The sequence below is a fragment of the Anguilla rostrata genome, chromosome 17, assembly GCF_018555375.3.
Source record: "Anguilla rostrata isolate EN2019 chromosome 17, ASM1855537v3, whole genome shotgun sequence".
Taxonomy (NCBI): domain Eukaryota; kingdom Metazoa; phylum Chordata; class Actinopteri; order Anguilliformes; family Anguillidae; genus Anguilla; species Anguilla rostrata.
This window is the reverse complement of record NC_057949.1, coordinates 5,617,455-5,634,941: the sequence shown is the minus strand read 5'-3', so window position 1 is coordinate 5,634,941 and position 17,487 is coordinate 5,617,455. Positions and strand designations below refer to the sequence as shown.

Here is a 17,487-nt window from a genome sequence, read left to right as displayed (position 1 = left end):
AGAGTAACACATATATTCTCAAGTCAAAGATAAAGACAAGTGTTGATTGAATGCAGATAGGTTAGAAATATTGTTTAAATTAAAGGGAAAAATAAACTTGTTGGGAAGATTGCTAGCAATGCTGTTTAAATTATGGGGATAGATAAACTTGTTGGGAAGATTTCTAGAAATACTGTTTGAATTAAGGGGATAAATGAACTTGTTGGGAAGATTGCTAGAAATTCTGTTTGAATTATGGGGATAGATAAACTTGTGAGGAAGATGACAAGAAATACTGTTGACGGCAGTAATAAATCAGAGTGGACAGGGCTGGACAGGTACCTGATTGATTCTGAGCCCTCCAAGTCTCAATGAATAATGCGATTCACTTCTTCGACCGCTTTCCATCCCACCTGCTCCTCAGCACGGTCTTCCGTTTGAGCTGACACGAGGGCCATCGGAAGTTTAGATGCTCGCCTTCCACTAAAACTGCAATCTGGACATCCAGCTAGCACATGGTCAGATAAGCGCTGCATTTCACACTGTCCAGCTTCAGATTCAGATCTAAAAACTCTCCAAACTAAAAGCAGCACTTCTCATTGCTTACGCAAAGTCGTGACGTTGGGAATGACGGAAATGAACTGAAATGGATCCCTTCAGAACCAAGTGCTTTTTTTTGTCAACATTCTGTTTCCTTTTATTTTGACCAGCGGCTTTTTTTCAGGCCAAGCATATGACACTCACCCTTGGTGACCATTGCCAAAGCATTCCTGATTCACTCAGATGAGCTATATGTGGCATTTTGCAATTCCACAGCTACACACAGAAATTACACTAGAATGTTCTTCCAGCTTGGTTTCTGTTGGGAGACGTCAGACTCGGAATGAGAAACACGAGAAACAGTTTCATATCGTGACCAGAGGGAATCATTGCTTAACTGACCATAAATGGCTACAGCAGCCAATCCACTTGGTGATTCAGAAATTTAGTTTGACAATCAAAAAGAAACCGACAGTTTATTACAGTAAGTTTGGTCCACGTCAACCAAATGTACTGTCTGTGCAGTGCAGTGCTACTACCTCTGTTGAATCACTGTTAGACAGTAGAAAAAATAAAACAGGTAATAAAACAATGTTATTTTTTTACCCAGGAGGAACCTGGCTTGTCCCGTATTTTTCAGATACTGTCAATAAATTATATATGTACTATATATCATATATCTTAAAAGGTACAGGTTTTATTGTTTTGAAAATAAGTTGGTAGATATGTATGGGTACCTTTGCAATAACTATGTACATCTTTAAATAGATTTGTCTTATAGTACATTGCTCATGGTCACCTGTACAGTACAATGTTATTGTGATAGCCACCAGTTCTGCGTTAGCTTTTGATTTGTTCCCCAATCACAGGGTCTCTGAGCTCCCTGTCCTGTATTTGGTGCAAGGAGCTAGCTTAAGTCCACTTGATATGTTTTTGCATCCCTGTAAAAGCAGTTCACTAAACAATCCCGCAAAGCCACAGGACAGCAGAAAGTCAGACAAAACTGTCTATCCTACCTTTTCTTTCCACGGTCTACAGTGTTCCGAAAGTTTTTTTTTTTTAGTCTGAGAACGACGTGCTCAGCTCAAGAGTTTCATTCTGACATTATTTAAATATAGAAAAAGAAAACAGTTAGCTTCCGCTGCGCTGGCTAAGGACAGTTAAACCCTGGCGTCCCTCCGGTGGTTCCGTCCCATTCAGCTCGCAGGCCAGCCGCTCACGAAGAGCCTAATTCCTTAAGCCGCGCCGGAGATTAAGCCAATCTCAATTAAGACCGGTCGCGGTCGGCTGAGGCTGTTTTCGTCCCCCCCCGTCCCCCCCCACTCCCACTCCGACTCCCCTCCTCGGTTCTTCCTGAGTGCGGTTTCGACCCCGCGCGATAGAGGTCTGCGCGTCAGGGCCCCTCTGCGCGGTTTCCCGAAGGGGCCCCTCAGCGGGGTTTCCGAAGGGGCCCCTCAGCGGGGTTTCGGAAGGGGCCCCGCAGTTGTGTTTCCGAAAGGGGCCCCCTCAAACTTCGGACACGTCGCTGCGGTCGGGGATGCGCAGGTCCAGCGTGTGGTGGCAGAAGCGGTAGATGACGGGCCAGCCCACCTTCTTCTTCAGGAAGAGCCGCAGCTTGTCCCGGAAGGTCTCGCCCAGGAAGCTGTAGATGATGGGGTTGAGGCAGCTGTTGGAGAAGGCGGCCAGGTTGACCACGTGGCCGGCGAGCGGGTGGTCGTGCCAGAGCGTGCTGGCGCTCTGGCCGGCGGGGTCGCCAGCGCCCTGCAGCAGCTGGATGCTGATGAAGACGTTCTCGGGCAGCCAGCAGATGAAGAAGACCAGCACCACCACCACGATCATGCGCAGGGCCTTCTGCCGCCGCGGCCACAGGCCCCGGTGCTTCTGCGCCCGCATGAGGACGCGCACGATCAGCGAGTAGCACAGGCCGATGACCGAGAAGGGCACCACGAAGCCGATGGTCACCTCCAGCCACTGGATCTCCGGGACGTTGGCGAAGCAGAAGTGGACCTCGCCGGTGTGCTGGGTCTGCACGATGCTGAAGGGCAGCAGGGTGGCCAGGATGGAGGCCGCCCAGATGAGGGCGCAGCTGAGCTTGGCCCGCTGCATGGAGCGGGGCGGGCCGCTGCTCACCGAGCCCGCCAGCGCCACGTAGCGGTCGAAGCTCATCCAGGTGAGGAAGAAGATGCTGCTGTACATGTTGACCTGGAGGAAGAGGGACATGAAGGTGCAGAGGGCGGCGATGTCGTAGTACTTCTCGCTCAGGTTGAAGACCTCGATCAGGGAGTCGGCCACCAGGATGAGGTCGGCCACGGCCAGGTTGACGAAGTACAGGTCCGGGATGGTCATCTTCTCCCGGTGGTTGAAGTTGACCACCAGGATGAGGATGTTGCCGATGAAGCCGATGGGGAAGAGGAGGATGGTGTAGAGGCAGGAGAGGAAGAGGCCGACGGCGTAGGCGTCCGCGCTCCCGGCGGCGTCGGCCGTGGCGTTGCAGGCGGCGGTGGCGTTGTGCCGGTCGGTGCCGTTCTCGTAGACCTCGACGGGGAACGGCGCGCCCGTCTCCATGTTGGCGGTCTCGGCGTGAATTCGCGGGACACTCAGCTGCTGGCGCGGCCCCCCCCCCCCGCTACATCCTTCAGCCGCCCCTCCCGCGCTGCGTCCGCATCCCGACGGCCCGTCCGTTAGCGTGTCTGCCCGCTGCTCAAGGCCCGCCCGGTCCCATGATGCTCTAGGGCGCGTGCTCTACTGAACGGGACCGGAAGCCTCCGCAGAGAAAGGCGTCCATGGCGAGATCGTCTGCGGCTGCTGTCTGGCTTCCAGGGGCTTCGTCCTTAGGGGTCGAGCATCTTCCTCCCGTTCCTCGGACGGTCTGTCTTCGGCCCCTTCCGGATCCAGCGCTGGCCGCCCGCGTGCATGTTAGCTGGCCTCGGCCCGGCTCTCTGACGCTGTCGCCGTGACACCTGAGCTGGAGGGGGAGAAAGAAGCCGTTAGATGTGAGCAAAGGTCACGAGCGGAGCGTCTGGGTTTAAATTACTCTGCCAGGTTCTGCTCCCGTTCCACATTCTATTTGTCCTAATCGTCGCCGAGGCAGAACGCAGAGGCGGTGCTGAGGATTTCAGCACGTGAAACTGCTCTTCTGTCACCAGCCCCTAAACGCCATCCATCCATCCATTATCTATACCCGTTTACCCTAGGCAGGGTCGCGGGGGGTGCCTATCCCAGCGTGCACTGGGCGAGAGGCAGGAATACACGCTGGACAGGCCACCAATCTATTACAGGGGACACACACACCACTCGCTCACACACTCATGCCTATGGGCAATTTAGAGTCTCCAATTGGCATGTTTTTGGACTGTGGGAGTACCCAGAGGAAACCCACACGGACACGAGGAGAACACGCAAACTCCGCACATCACTCTTCAGATTCACACATCGCCCTCCAGGCCAGATTCGAACCCGGGACCTTCTTGCTGCAAGGCGACAGTGCTACCCACTGCAGCCATATTGGCTCTAATTCACACCGATCTCAAGAGCGATGTTTCATGACTGGCTTAAGCATTAGGTACAGCTGTCTTCCCGTATTTATAGCGATCTAATTTACAGCCCTAATCAGGCGGTGCGCTAATCGCGTCTGCATTAATGTACACCAGGGGTGAACAATTGCTGGTGGGACTCGATGCCAACATCTGCTCTCGGTTATTTAAATCTACAGCAGCAGACCGGATGCACGGCCTTGATGAATTTGTTCGGCTGTGGTCCGATATAGCAGCGAACCAGCCCTGGTGTATACAGCTGTTGAGAAAATTACGCATAATTGACTGGAACACAAACCAGCGCGGACGCGCAGGTCCTCCAGGACTGGAGTTTTGAAGCGCTGATCTTTTTCAAAGTAAAGTACAGCACCGCCGTGCCTGCCTGCACGTAAGAAGCAGAGTCTATAGATAAAGGGCTTCCTTAGATTAGACTTGCTTTGATGATCTGTTTGTAGTCTCTTCTCGGGTGAGATGCTCCAGTTGGCCCCCGGTCCTCCACCGCTGCTGCCATTAATATGCAGCCTACACATGCCCGTCTTCAGACAATAACAGCACAGAGGATTAGGCAGCAGACGCCGCAGCGCTCCGTACGTAATTAGCGCTCCGAGTCCTGCGTGCGCATTCAGCTGTGTTCTTTTTCTCTCTCTCTCTCTCTCTCTCTCTCTCTCAATCTCAATCTCGCTCTCTCTCTCTCGCTCAATCGCGCTTTCTCTCTCGCTGTCTCTCTCTTAATTGTGTTTTCGACGGGAGTGCAGTTTCCGTCTGCTTATATTTACTGAGCCCAGTGCATCAAGTGGTTTCTGAAGGAGTTTAAAATTCAAAGCAGACATTTTAAACAGATGCATTGAAAAAGCTCCCTTGAAATCCTCATGCTTGTCTGTAAATATGATTAATATTGATAGTGGGATTGGTGGTGCGCCGGCCAGGAGAGTCAAAACTCATGAAAATGCACAATTAATTAGATAGAAACGTGCTGTCTGAGCCCACGCAAGCCTGTATAAACACGACAGCCGAGACCTTCTTCGTCCACAGTCAGTATACTTTCACTGTTTTCGCACCGGCGCGGAGGAAATAACATATTATTATTTCTCTATCAGAAATACGTGACAAACCAATACGTTCAAACATTAATTGTCTCAATAAAAATATCGGTTCATTAAAATAAAATTCAAAGAGGTCCTCTGAGAAATAATTTAAACCATTCTCTGTGCCTACGCATTCCCCATCAATTTAAGGAATGTCCCGCTTCAAAAACTTCTCTCAGGCTATGTGATAAATGAAAGATTGTAATGTACGACACAACCATCAGATACTTTTTAAAAACATTTTACAATTAGCACTTATAGACCTCTCCAACACGGGATGGCGTAAATTGAGTCCTTGACATTAATTATGAAAATAATAATCAATCATGCCTCCGAGGTACATTTTAATTAGTGTCACTCCTTGCTTTAAACACCAGTTCCCCCTGGTGAACTTTGTTTGAGAGCTGACGTTACATAGGCTATGCACAAATATAATTCTCCTATAATTTTAAATGTTGCTCATGGTCAATAAACATAATGTAGTAACAAACATTTAGCCATAAAAATATGAACTTGAAATTCAAGAAGGCGTAACATCGTTAGTCCTTTAATTGCATATATTGCATTTATAACTTGTAGTATTCCAGTTGCCGACCAAGAGCACTATCAGTGATACTTTTGGAAAAAATATAACCTTTAACCCTCGAAGCAGGTCCTCCGCTTATTGGTTTCACTTGGGATCGATTTCTCTGCAGAAGCAAGTGTACCAGGAGTCTGATAACTGTAAGATCCACCAGCGATCTTGAACTTTATTGAGAGGCTGACAGAGATAATGGCTTAAAGGATGAGAAACTAGCTTAACCTTTGTTAGAGAAGTATAACAGGACAATTATATATTTTTACAAAACGATCGCCCACCATGCACTTTGCCTGCACTTTTATGTCACGAGCGCCGAAGGCGGTTTTGAGGGGAGCGCGGAAGTTGAAATGGAAAGGACGCAAATTTTATTCTCATAACGAATTGCGTTTACGTCGCTGAGAGGGGGCAAGAGCTGTTATGGCTGAGTACTATCATCTCAGGCAGCCCCGAGGAGCAACAGGCCGGCCTAAAAGCGCCTCTGGCTGACTGCTAACGCGGGGCTGTCGCTGGGAAAGAAACATCGATTCATTAAGGCAGACGAAGTGTTGATCCGGTCAGAACTGTGAATTTTCATCCGACTGGAATGAAATCTAATTATCGCTAAAAGCATCCGTGGGATGACTCTCTTGGGCTTGCGCAGTGTATAACCTATGTCTGGCTGTGAAATTTCATAGAAATGTGACACGCTGCAGGAAGACTGTAGCCTTCCAAGGTAATACACAACTTAATGAATGCTATAAATTCAGTCGCAGACATGACATATGACAATTGTGTCTGATATCACGTTGCGAGTGAGCCGTTCAATTTTATTCAAGCTGGAAAACTTTGCACCATTAGGCTACTGCGCAAGAGTAATCTTGTTAATATGCAAAGCAACTTTGATATAATAAGATGTTCTACAATGTCAGGTTTAATGTGCGCATTGATCCACAACGTAATTGCAGACAGGACCTGAAATGGAATTCTTTATTCTAATTAATACCAGTTATTATTATGCAATTATACTTGTTTCATCTGGCCTGTATACTGAAAAATGACACAAAATATCAATTTAAGTACCACCATAATACTGTGTTCCGCAAGTTAAATTCCTAAAATGTACGACCAGGATTTGGAAATGACAACGTAGCTATTTATGAGAAGAATACGCATGAGTGTTACATTTGTATAACAAAGATAGATTTTAATAGTTTCATATTATTTCTCTGGGAATTTAACTTTTTGTTTTTTTTTTGTTATAAAAATATTTGTTGAGCAGCACATAGAGATTGTTGGTTAAAATCACATTTCCGTTAAACACAGTTTTGTAAACGAAACAAAAACAATGTTACAGCACGTAGCGCAGAGAGGGGCCACTTTTGTAGTATCAACTGATTTTCACCTGACTCACATCAATGATTAAAAGAAGAAGAAAAAAACGACGTTGCAAGTAAACAGTATGTACATGAATGCAAAAGCATTGGGACAGGGACGCCATTTTTGTTGTTTTGGCTCTGTATTCCAACACATTGGATTGTAAAAGAAACAATGAACATGTTTTTTTTTTGGTATAGTCTGCCCATTTTAGGGGAGAAACATTAATAAGATAAATTAACATAAACTGAAAAAAAGTCGTGTTTAGTCCTTGGTTGCAAATCCTTTGCAATCAATGACTGCCTGAAGTCTGCAACCCACAGACATCATCAGATGCTTGGTATCTTCTGGTATCTTCCACAAGACCGATGAAAAATACAGAAGACAAACTATTATATTCTTGAGGCCCACCAGTAGTTAGCACGTTGCAGTGAACCGCCTGAGGATAAGTTGGTGTAGTCTTCTCTTTTCCTTTCTCTTCTCTTTGACACATCGGTGCTTACATCCTGGAGAGTGTTGATCTGTTCAACAAATAAAAATGGGGTTTTCTTTCATTGAAAGAGTTATCTGATCATCCACTACAGTGGTCTTCCATGGTCTGCCAAGTTGTTTGCTATTGCTGAGCTCACCAGTGCATTTTTGCTTCCGAACAATGTATCAAAAAGTTGAGATTTTGACACAGCCAACGTTTTGGCGTTGCCTCTGATCGATTTATCCAGAATTGTCACCCTTAGTATGGCCTGCGGTACTGGCATTGACACTTACTTGGTCCTCGTTGACTTTGAATGCAAATTTCTCTCCTCGAATGAACTGTAGACCTGTCGTTAGCTTTCCTGTGCATGAAATAATGATGTAAAGACACCGAGCCAAGAAACCGCTGAGGAGACGATTGTCCCATTACATTTGATCTCCTAAAATGGGTGGGGGGGGGGGGGCTACATGTGGAATGGAATGCATTCCAACATGAATCACTGACACGGATCAAAAAGCTGAGTATATTCACTTTTAACCCCACTTACATTGTTTTCTTTCAGATCCAATGTGCTGGAGTACAGCACCTATATGTACTGTATATGTGCATACTGCCCTGCATGAGATCTGAAACAAAGTCATGTATTTTCACACATGGTTAAAGTGCAGATTTTCAGCTGTTATTAAAGGATATTGTTGTACATTTTGGTTTCACCGTGTAGAAATTACAGCACTTTTTATACATAGTCTGTCCATTTCAGGGCACCATAATGTTTAGGACAAATAGCTTTACAGGTGTTTCTGATTAGACAGGTGACATTTTCCAAGCCTTAGGCTTACCAAAATCGATGGAGTATCTGCATTTTAACCACATGTCATTGTTTGATTACAAATATAAAATAGTGTGAGTACAGAGCCAAATCAAGAAAAATATGCAAAAATTATTATATATATAAATATATATAACCAACATAAAGTGTCTTAGTAAAGTGGTGGGCCACCACGAGCTACCAGAACAGCTTCAATGTGCCTTGGCATAGATTCTACAAGTCCCTGCAACTATACTGGAGGGATGGAACCCCATTCGTCTAAATCATGTAGTGCACCTGTACACAATTACCAGCATTTGTTATGTTTCTCCGCTCATTTATTCAGGTTTTTCCTTTAATTTGTCTCCTGTTTGTGTATATTCGAATTTGGCCAATATCATTCGGATTTAGGTCTTCCCGCCTCTTTGATGCGATTGGCTCAGCACTAAGTTTCTCAATTACCCAGGTGAAAACATGTCACTGTCTACTCTGGCACACTACTCAGCAACTGAATGACCGCTGTTTTGACACAGATTTCCCAATAAAGCGCTATCAAAGCTAATTTCACACATATAATCACGCGAAAGTCATTCACTGGAATTGTGATGAAGTCGATAAAGCCTTTAGGCTGGGGATGAATGATTGTGGACGCTGACATTATAGAAATGATAGGCTTAGAACTCTGCAGATATAACAATACAGACACCAGCTGAACAAACTGAATGGAAAAGCTACACAACAACTGCGTGAAATATAAACCGATTTGCATCCGACCAGCCTCCCAAGGAGATTTTCCCAAGGAGCAACTTTTCAGTACATAAATAATTTTGTTGGTGGAACAAATACAGATACAAATAAAATAGTGGCATCTCTCTCCACCCCAAATATATATATATATATATATATATTCCACACAGGGTAACATGAGCTCCAAAATCACATAATCACATAAAAATGAATAATATAGAAGTAAGTATGTATTTTTTTTTCTAAAAAACTTCAGTTCATGCCACTCTCATATATTGAAACATTTCATGTATACCCATTTTAAATATATATTACATAAATGTAGGCTGAATCATATGGAATTGCATGTATGCATGTAACAATACATTTAGTATTTTCTAATATATTTAGTGCTTTTGACATTTAAATACACATCAAATTCAATGGTTTAAAATTTTGACTTTTCGCTTCATGGTCTTTTTTAGAGGCTAACTATACATACATTTAGCTGAAATTATTTGGGTACCAGTGAGAGAACTTTCCAGGCTCTGTGAGAATGTCAGCCCATGATTAGCTACAAATATCAACAACAAAACATTTTTATGTTTATGATCTATCAAACTAAATGAAACTCTGCAATTATCTTTCCTGTCATTTTCATTAGTTTGAATTTATTAAAGATACGCTTTGCCTTTATAAAACATACACTTTGCCAAAAAGTCCTTAAAAATCCTGTAACATTATTCTTTATTTGCTAATCTCACCCGAACAACACAGCAGAGCTTAGACTTATTTTACTCTTTTTTTACACACTTTGTCTTTTGACAGATACCATACCAAAGTATTTCTTGTTAAGTAGAATTCTACCGCGGACAGCAGCAGCAGAACGAACTCTGAAGTGTACAGGAACATCTTACCTGCTCAAGTTCTCTTGATACGCCGGGATACCAAACCAAAGTCTTTCAGGTTAAGCAGAGCCGTGCCCCCGGAATTCGGGATTTGATCCTGCAACCCCTGAGTTACGAGTGAAGTTCCCTTGCGGTAGTACCTGAGAGCAGCCCGGAGCACAGCCTCGCTCCGCGTGCTTTTCTGCGGCCGGCGTGAGACCCGTGGGTGTGAGTGCAGCGCTAATCAGCTTCAGCGTCCGCGCTGTGAGACGGCAGAGAAAGCGTGCGGTGCGGCTCCTCGCTCGCGGCTCTGGTCTCGCGCGCGCGCATGGCAGTCGGGTAGGAGCCGCGCGTCCGTAGCTCCCACGTCCCGAGCAGACTGCGGGCGGACGCCACCTGCTGCTGCTGCTGCTGCGCTGGGCCGCGACTGCCCCCCCGAATCCCCTCCCCTCCCCACGCCCGCTGCAGTCGCCGTGCCCCCCCCCCCCCCCCATCGTCTCCACGTCCCTCGCTGTCTGTCGTGGAGGCGCAGTGTGTGTGTGTGTGAGAGCGAGAGAGAGTGTGTGTGTGCGTGTGTGTGTGAATGTGTGTGTGTGTGTGCTTGTAAGTGTGTGTGAGTGTGAATGTGTGTGTGTGTGACTGTTTGTGTTTGTGTTTTTTAACTTCACATACTAATCGCTTCGTTGGGATATATACCAACTGAATGTATTATGAAAAAATGGCAATATTTTTATATGGTTTGTTAAACATATTTGTACCTCTATATACTGTATTGGTATATACCTCTATATATCATTCAGTGTATTACAGTATATTTTAAAATACATTGCAATATATTTTGTTGCACGAGGGCAGTCCACATATTTCAGCAAATGGGAAAAGTTTGGCAGCCCTATGAAGTGGAGTGCTGCTTTCTGCACTCCATCAAACAGTAGGGGTTCGATGGATCTTAAGGCACTCAAATAAACACCAGAGATTCCCACCATGTTATTCACATGAGGGCATTTACAGTATATGGGAACACCAACTGCATATGTGTGTGTGTGTGTGTGTGTGTGTAAATGTATATTTGTGTGTGTACGTGTATATTTTGTGTGTGTGTGTATCTGTTTGTTAGTGTGTGAGTGTGTGTGGATGTATGTGTCTGTATTTCTGTGTTGGCGTGTGAGTGTGAATATGTGAGTGTGTATGTGTATGTATTCAGGTCCTGTGAGGAGCAGTGGTCTTGGGGAGGGAGTGGACGTTATGTGAAGGGACAGAGAATAGAGGAGAGAAAGAAGAGAAGGATGTGAGGGAGAGGAGTTGGGTGTGTGTGAGAGTGTGTGTGTGTGTGGGGGGGAGGTAGAGAATAGAAAAGGAGACAGGAGAAAAGGATGTGGGGGGGGGGGGGGGTTGGGGTGCATGGGAGAATGAGACTTCCTCCATAAACACAACAATAACATCAGAAAATTAATTTCTCAGGGCCAGGATTAAACTGCTTTTCTGTTCCTTTTGGTTCATTCATGTGGGCCTTTGAACCCAACTTTATTAGTTTTTGGGTTATGAAACATTGACAGTGCATAGAGCTAGAGCAGTGCTAGATGTGCCAGATGGGAAGTTCCGATGTGTGTTAAAAATAAAAATAATAAAGGCCATGATATATTTCATAAGCCAGAGGATTAGCTGGTGCTGTGGATGGTCGTGTAGCCTGAGGCTGAGTCTACCCGCATTGATTCGTTCCGGTTCTCTTTCAGTAGCAGACTCCCATGGCTGTTTCCGCATTTCATTCACAACACTGTTGTGCTGTAATGCCGTTTCTGGGCCATCCGTTAAGCTCTTGTTATGTCATACCCTACACAATTATGACTGTAGGTCTTGGGGGATGACCTCGGAAAAGGCCGGAAGCTTGTGGTTCGTGTGGTCCAGGAAGCAGTCTTTTCCCTGGTGTGGCTTCAAGCCTATTAAAAGGAGACTCGGGTGATTTGATTGAGGCTTTTCAATTCATAAAGGGGAATAACAAAGTGAACTACAAGAGATTCTGTAGGTTGAGTTCTGTTAGTAGAACGAGGGGACATAAATGGAAATTAGCAAATGTAAATTCCATACAGACATTAGGAAGAGTTTTTTTTTTTCAGGCAGAGAGTAGACACTGTGTGGAATAGACTGCCAGGTCACGTAGTAGAGGCAGAAACTCTGGGGATTTTTGAGACTAGGTTTGATACAGTGTTAGGTAGTCAGAGCACTAATTTAGTCAAGAAAATGGCGAACATTGTTGGGCTGAATGGCCTGTTCTCCTCATTATGGTACGTTATGTTATGTTATGTCATAACAATGCAGTTAACATGTAACTTGCTATTATGGCTAAGTATAAATCCAAGCTAAAGTTATATGTTGCTAGCTAGCAAACAATGTGTTTAGATAATGTCAAGGCGTCATTGCTTCAAGGCCATGACATCAGTCCAACTCATGCCATGATAGCAGGTGCCTGGACATCGGGGGAGGGGTACAGACCGTTACCCTTATGAGGTTCTGAGCAAGGAACACTGCCCTGGGAGGGGGGCAATTATCAACGTAGAGGGTAATAACCGGCAGTAATGTTCTATGTTATGTTTGTAAAGGTGAATGCGTCAGGAAGATTTCTCTCGGACTGTCCTTGAGATGCTCTCCCAGTGGGCTCCTTGGTAAATAAATGTCACTTACTGGATCAGCCATTTTATCTTTGGAGTTCTTGGGAGTCTGTTCCTGCGGTATTGGACACTACATCATGCACCTCTATTTCCGCATGTTCCTTCATCTTATTGCCACCCCTACAGGCCATTTACCGTTAGTACATTGTTCCCATTCGAGGCTGGATTTACGCAGGGGCCCGACGGGCACATGCCCAGGGCCCCACAGCAAAAAAAAAAAGGGGCCCAAGAAAATGGCAGGAAGCAAAAAAAGAAAAAAAAACTTCTTATGAGCCAATGACAGGGCATGATAGTAATTTGCAATTTAAAAAAAATGTATTGTGGTTCGTGGTGAGGGATAAGAAATAGCCAATCAATGAAGCTGTTAGTGGCAAGAAGCAAGTGAGTGCCAGTGACCGCCAGGATGAAATTATCCTTGGCTTGCTCACCTAGTTTAGCTAAGGATCGACCATGTGGGGGAGCTCAAAGCAAACGAAAGAAAGAAAAGGGACCTGAGGGAGAGGTAAAATAGGCAAAATGTGCCTTTAATTTCTAGCTTTATTTAAAGCACAGTCACGGGATAGCGCTAGTGTGGAAGAGGCTAAGCTAGCCGTTAGCCACAGTAGCGCTCCCGCACCAGACCAACAGCAGGCTAGCAGCAGCAGCATCACAGCCACCTGCATCACAGCCTGTAATTCCACAGCTGGCAAAGACGAGGATTGTCCTCTTATACCACAGCCAAAGTAAGCGCACCGTCAACACCCCCCGCAACATAGGCATTTCAGTGTGAATAAGCCCCTACGTATGCAAGCGTCAAAGTGCAAGTTTAGCTTGCAAAATGTTTTTCAATGTCATGTTGTAAAGCTTGTTAAGGCTTAAAAAGGCAGTGGCTGATAACAGTTTTGTATTTTGAGCAGGCTGAGCAGATGTCCTCCTTTCCCAGAACATTTTGGGGCTTCTTTTCTGCACATGGATGATATAGGTGTTTGATAACTTTTATCATTAAATAAATGAAATAATAATTGAAAAAATGTGTTCTGTCTTCATTCAGGTTCACTTTATCTAATATTATATCTAATGATAAAATCTAATCTAATGCTCTGTAGATATTAGAATAGATGCTGATAGATCAAATATGTCGATGTTTTGACTCGCTGTAAAATAAAAAAAATAAAAATAATAATAATATCTAAATTCATTTATACTGCGCGTTTCACAATCAATTGTCACAATACGCTTCACAGACAACCCTGGCCTCAATCCCCCACAGGAGCAAGCCCAAGGCAACAATGGCAAGGAAAATCTCCCTGTAACAGATGGGAAGACACCTCGGAAGGACCCGGGCTCAAGGGGGGAGACCCATCCTCCTCTGGTCGGCTCAGGGTGTAGCTTTGTGACAAACACGGCCAGTCAGCCAGTGTTCGCGTTGATCAAATTAGCGCCAGCTACGTGACAGTCCCGAGGTGGCGGCTCAGACGATGGGCGGGGCCGAGTGGCGACGGTGGGGAGCGTCAGGCGGCGACGGAAGCGGGCAGGGTGGAGACGACGACGAGAGAGGGGCCGGACCGCAGCGGCGGGGGAAGTCCAAATTAGGAAAACCACAGCATCTGCTTGCTCTCAGTTGGTAGTGAACTCTAATGTTTAGATGTTTTTTTTGCGGAAAACGGATCAAATGCTGCACTAAGAATGCAATGGCATTCTCCCGCCGGATGTTCTCATCAGCCCGGATTTCTCTGCTGTATGAAGAGCTGAATCCGGGGATAAATATAACGCGAAAGTGAACAGATGAATAAGCACGGACGGCGATGTGAGCAGGGGATGTTGTTTTACCGTCCTCTCCCAAAGCCGCGTGGAAGTCGATGTGGAAATTTGAAAGGGAGGTGCGCCTAAATTGAGTTTCAAGTGAAGACGGACAGACGGGAGGTAGCGGGGGATGGTAGGGGCTGACAGAAAGGGGTGGGGGGGGGGTTAGCTCTCGTGATGACGGCGGTCCTGAGAGTGGACATCCTCTCTCTCTCTCTCTCCTCTCTCTCTCTCTCTCTCTCTCTCTCTCTCCTCTCTCACATAAGCATGCACAGGGCCGGTGTCTCAGAGCCCCTGCTGATGGTCGGCCATCTGTAGCCATGGCAACCGCGAGCTCCGGCTATCAGGAAAGCTGGCCGTTTCTCAGAGAGCCCGAACTCCTGGGCGAACTCGGGCAGGCCGGGGGGGTTAGGGTTAGGGTTAGGGTTCTCAGAGAGCCCGAACTCCTTGGCGAACTTGGGCAGGACGGGGTGGGGGGGAAGGGAAGGGGCCGGAAAGGGCGGCGGAGCGATTCTGCCATTCCCAGATGACTCAGGCCGTCCCCGTGACTGCGGACGTCAGAGCCGCGCGGCGCACGGCAGGCCGCGTCAGCGCTCCGGAGGGCCGCTGGGCTCGCTCCCGCTGAAGTGTCGATTAGTCGGGCCTGAAACATGAGCGCTCGTCTGCTCGCCGTTTGTGCCAGGTGCCGGTTCGTCGGCGTTTCCCGAACTGGCACCGTTCACCCCCTGCGGTGCGTCTGGTCGTCCGCCCGTTCTCAGCGCAGTTATCCAGCTAACTCAGTAATCCTGCTTTGTGATACAGGCTCCTGCTCTGGGTTTTACTCCTTGCAGTTATCCAGCTAACTCAGTAATCCTGCTTTGTGATACAGGCTCCTGCTCTGGGTTTTACTCGGTGCAGTTATCCAGCTAACTCAGTAATCCTGCGTTGTGATACAGGCTCCTGCTCTGGGTTTTACTCGGTGCAGTTATCCAGCTAACTCAGTAATCCTGCTTTGTGATACAGGCTCCTGCTCTGGGTTTTACTCGGTGCAGTTATCCAGCTAACTCAGTAATCCTGCTTTGTGATACAGGCTCCTGCTCTGGGTTTTACTCGGTGCAGTTATCCAGCTAACTCAGTAATCCTGCTTTGTGATACAGGCTCCTGCTCTGGGTTTTACTCGGTGCAGTTATCCAGCTAACTCAGTAATCCTGCTTTGTGATACAGGCTACTGCTCCGGGTTTTACTCGGTGCAGTTATCCAGCTAACTCAGTAATCCTGCTTTGTGATACAGGCTCCTGCTCTGGGTTTTATTCGGTGCAGTTATCCAGCTAACTCAGTAATCCTGCTTTGTGATACAGGCTCCTGCTCCGGGTTTTACTCGGTGCAGTTATCCAGCTAACTCAGTAATCCTGCTTTGTGATACAGGCTCCTGCTCTGGGTTTAACTCGGTGCAGTTATCCAGCTAACTCAGTAATCCTGCTTTGTGATACAGGCTCCTGCTCTGGGTTTTACTAGGTGCAGTTATCCAGCTAACTCAGTAATCCTGCTTTGTGATACAGGCTCCTGCTCTGGGTTTTACTAGGTGCAGTTATCCAGCTAACTCAGTAATCCTGCTTTGTGATACAGGCTCCTGCTTTGGGTTTTACTCAGCGCAGTTATCCAGCTAACTCAGTAATCCTGCTTTGTGATACAGGCTCCTGCTCTGGGTTTTACTCGGTGCAGTTATCCAGCTAACTCAGTAATCCTGCTTTGTGATACAGGCTCCTGCTCTGGGTTTTACTCGGTGCAGTTATCCAGCTAAATCTATTATCCTGCTTTGTGAAATACCCCTCAGATATTAAATAGACAGCAAGTCGAGTCTGTTTGTGACTGCTGGATTGTTACTCCACAGCCAATTCTATAGAACCCCCCCCTGGATCAGTCCTTTGAGCCTCTGCAGCCTCGCTCATGGTAATAGATGACAGGAGAGTATAATTGGATGTTGCCAGGCAATGGGTCGTCCAATGGGGCTCAGGCTTCGTGTGGGCCCCCAGGTTCATCTGAAAAGCTTCGTTGATAAAGTCTCGCTATCCCGCCTCATGCTAATTTAATTTGACGGGTTCCGACTTCTCCGGCAGCTCAGACAATTACAGACTCCGTGAAATGTGTCCTGCAGTTCTCGCTGATCATTTTTTCCAATCCTTTTTGAATCATGATTCCAGGAACATCATAAGACATAAGAATTCAGAGATCCAGTTATTACATCACAATGAGATGGCGTAGCTAGATGCACAGCATATTGATATCTCCATAAACATGTATATTAATACATGTATTATTCAAACTTGGGAACGTCTGTGATGGTATTATTTTCCCAAACCCTAGCTATTCAGGTGCCGTGTGCCAGTTCGAACCACAAAAATAAAGAAAGGAAGAATATATTTTTATATAATAGAAGTTATGACTTATGAACAAACAAATGCCACTTCAATATACATTACTGAACAAATGCCTCTACAATACACAATAATAAACCAACACCTCCAGTTTAGAAGGAAACTAAAATTATTATTAGCAGTTTCTTCCCTATCCCTTAATAGTTTCTCTGACAAACAGAAAATAAGAAAAGGATGCGTGTAGATAGGTGGAGGGTGTTGGAGCTTAACTTAAAATAAACAAAATGAACACGAAATCCTGCAGGGCTAGGCAAGAAGTATCAACTTGCACTGGATATCCAAGGCTAGTTCTGCTAGCCATGCTGGGTCATCTGCGTGGCTGGGTCAACCAGCCTAGCTTCCTGGTGCTCTGATTGCTAACCCTCCATTGGTCTGTGTACTGAAACATCAACAACAACAAAAAATCTAAAATTAAAGTCCTTAAATACTAATAGGATGAAATCCAGCATGCCTTCAAGCTGAAGACCAGCATGGGATTTTCCGTATTTCCAGCTGTAAATCATTGCCTTAGTCCGGATTGTAGCATGCTCCCAGCACTGTACTGGTTCAGTGGTAACCAATCCTGTTCCTGGAGATCTATCGTCCTGTAGGTTTTCACTCCAACCCTAACAAAGCACACCTCATTCAACAGCTAGAGCAGAACTGCTCAACCCTGTTCCTGG

General features: G+C 46.1%; 1 protein-coding gene across 2 annotated transcripts; it reads right to left on the bottom strand.

Moving 5' to 3' along the window:
- Nucleotides 1-191: 191 nt before the first annotated feature.
- Nucleotides 192-10,366, bottom strand: LOC135243681 (G-protein coupled estrogen receptor 1-like). 2 transcript variants are annotated; one of them, XM_064315671.1, is made up of 3 exons: nt 9,994-10,366; nt 4,351-7,591; nt 192-3,484 (listed from the first exon to the last, which is right to left on the bottom strand). In XM_064315671.1, the coding sequence occupies exon 3, from the start codon at nt 3,082-3,084 to the stop codon at nt 2,026-2,028; it is 1,059 nt and encodes a 352-aa protein (XP_064171741.1). In that variant the 5' UTR covers nt 3,085-3,484; nt 4,351-7,591; nt 9,994-10,366; the 3' UTR covers nt 192-2,025. The 2 variants fall into 2 exon arrangements, with proteins under 2 accessions (XP_064171741.1, XP_064171740.1); XM_064315670.1 differs by lacking the exon at nt 4,351-7,591.
- Nucleotides 10,367-17,487: the final 7,121 nt, after the last annotated feature.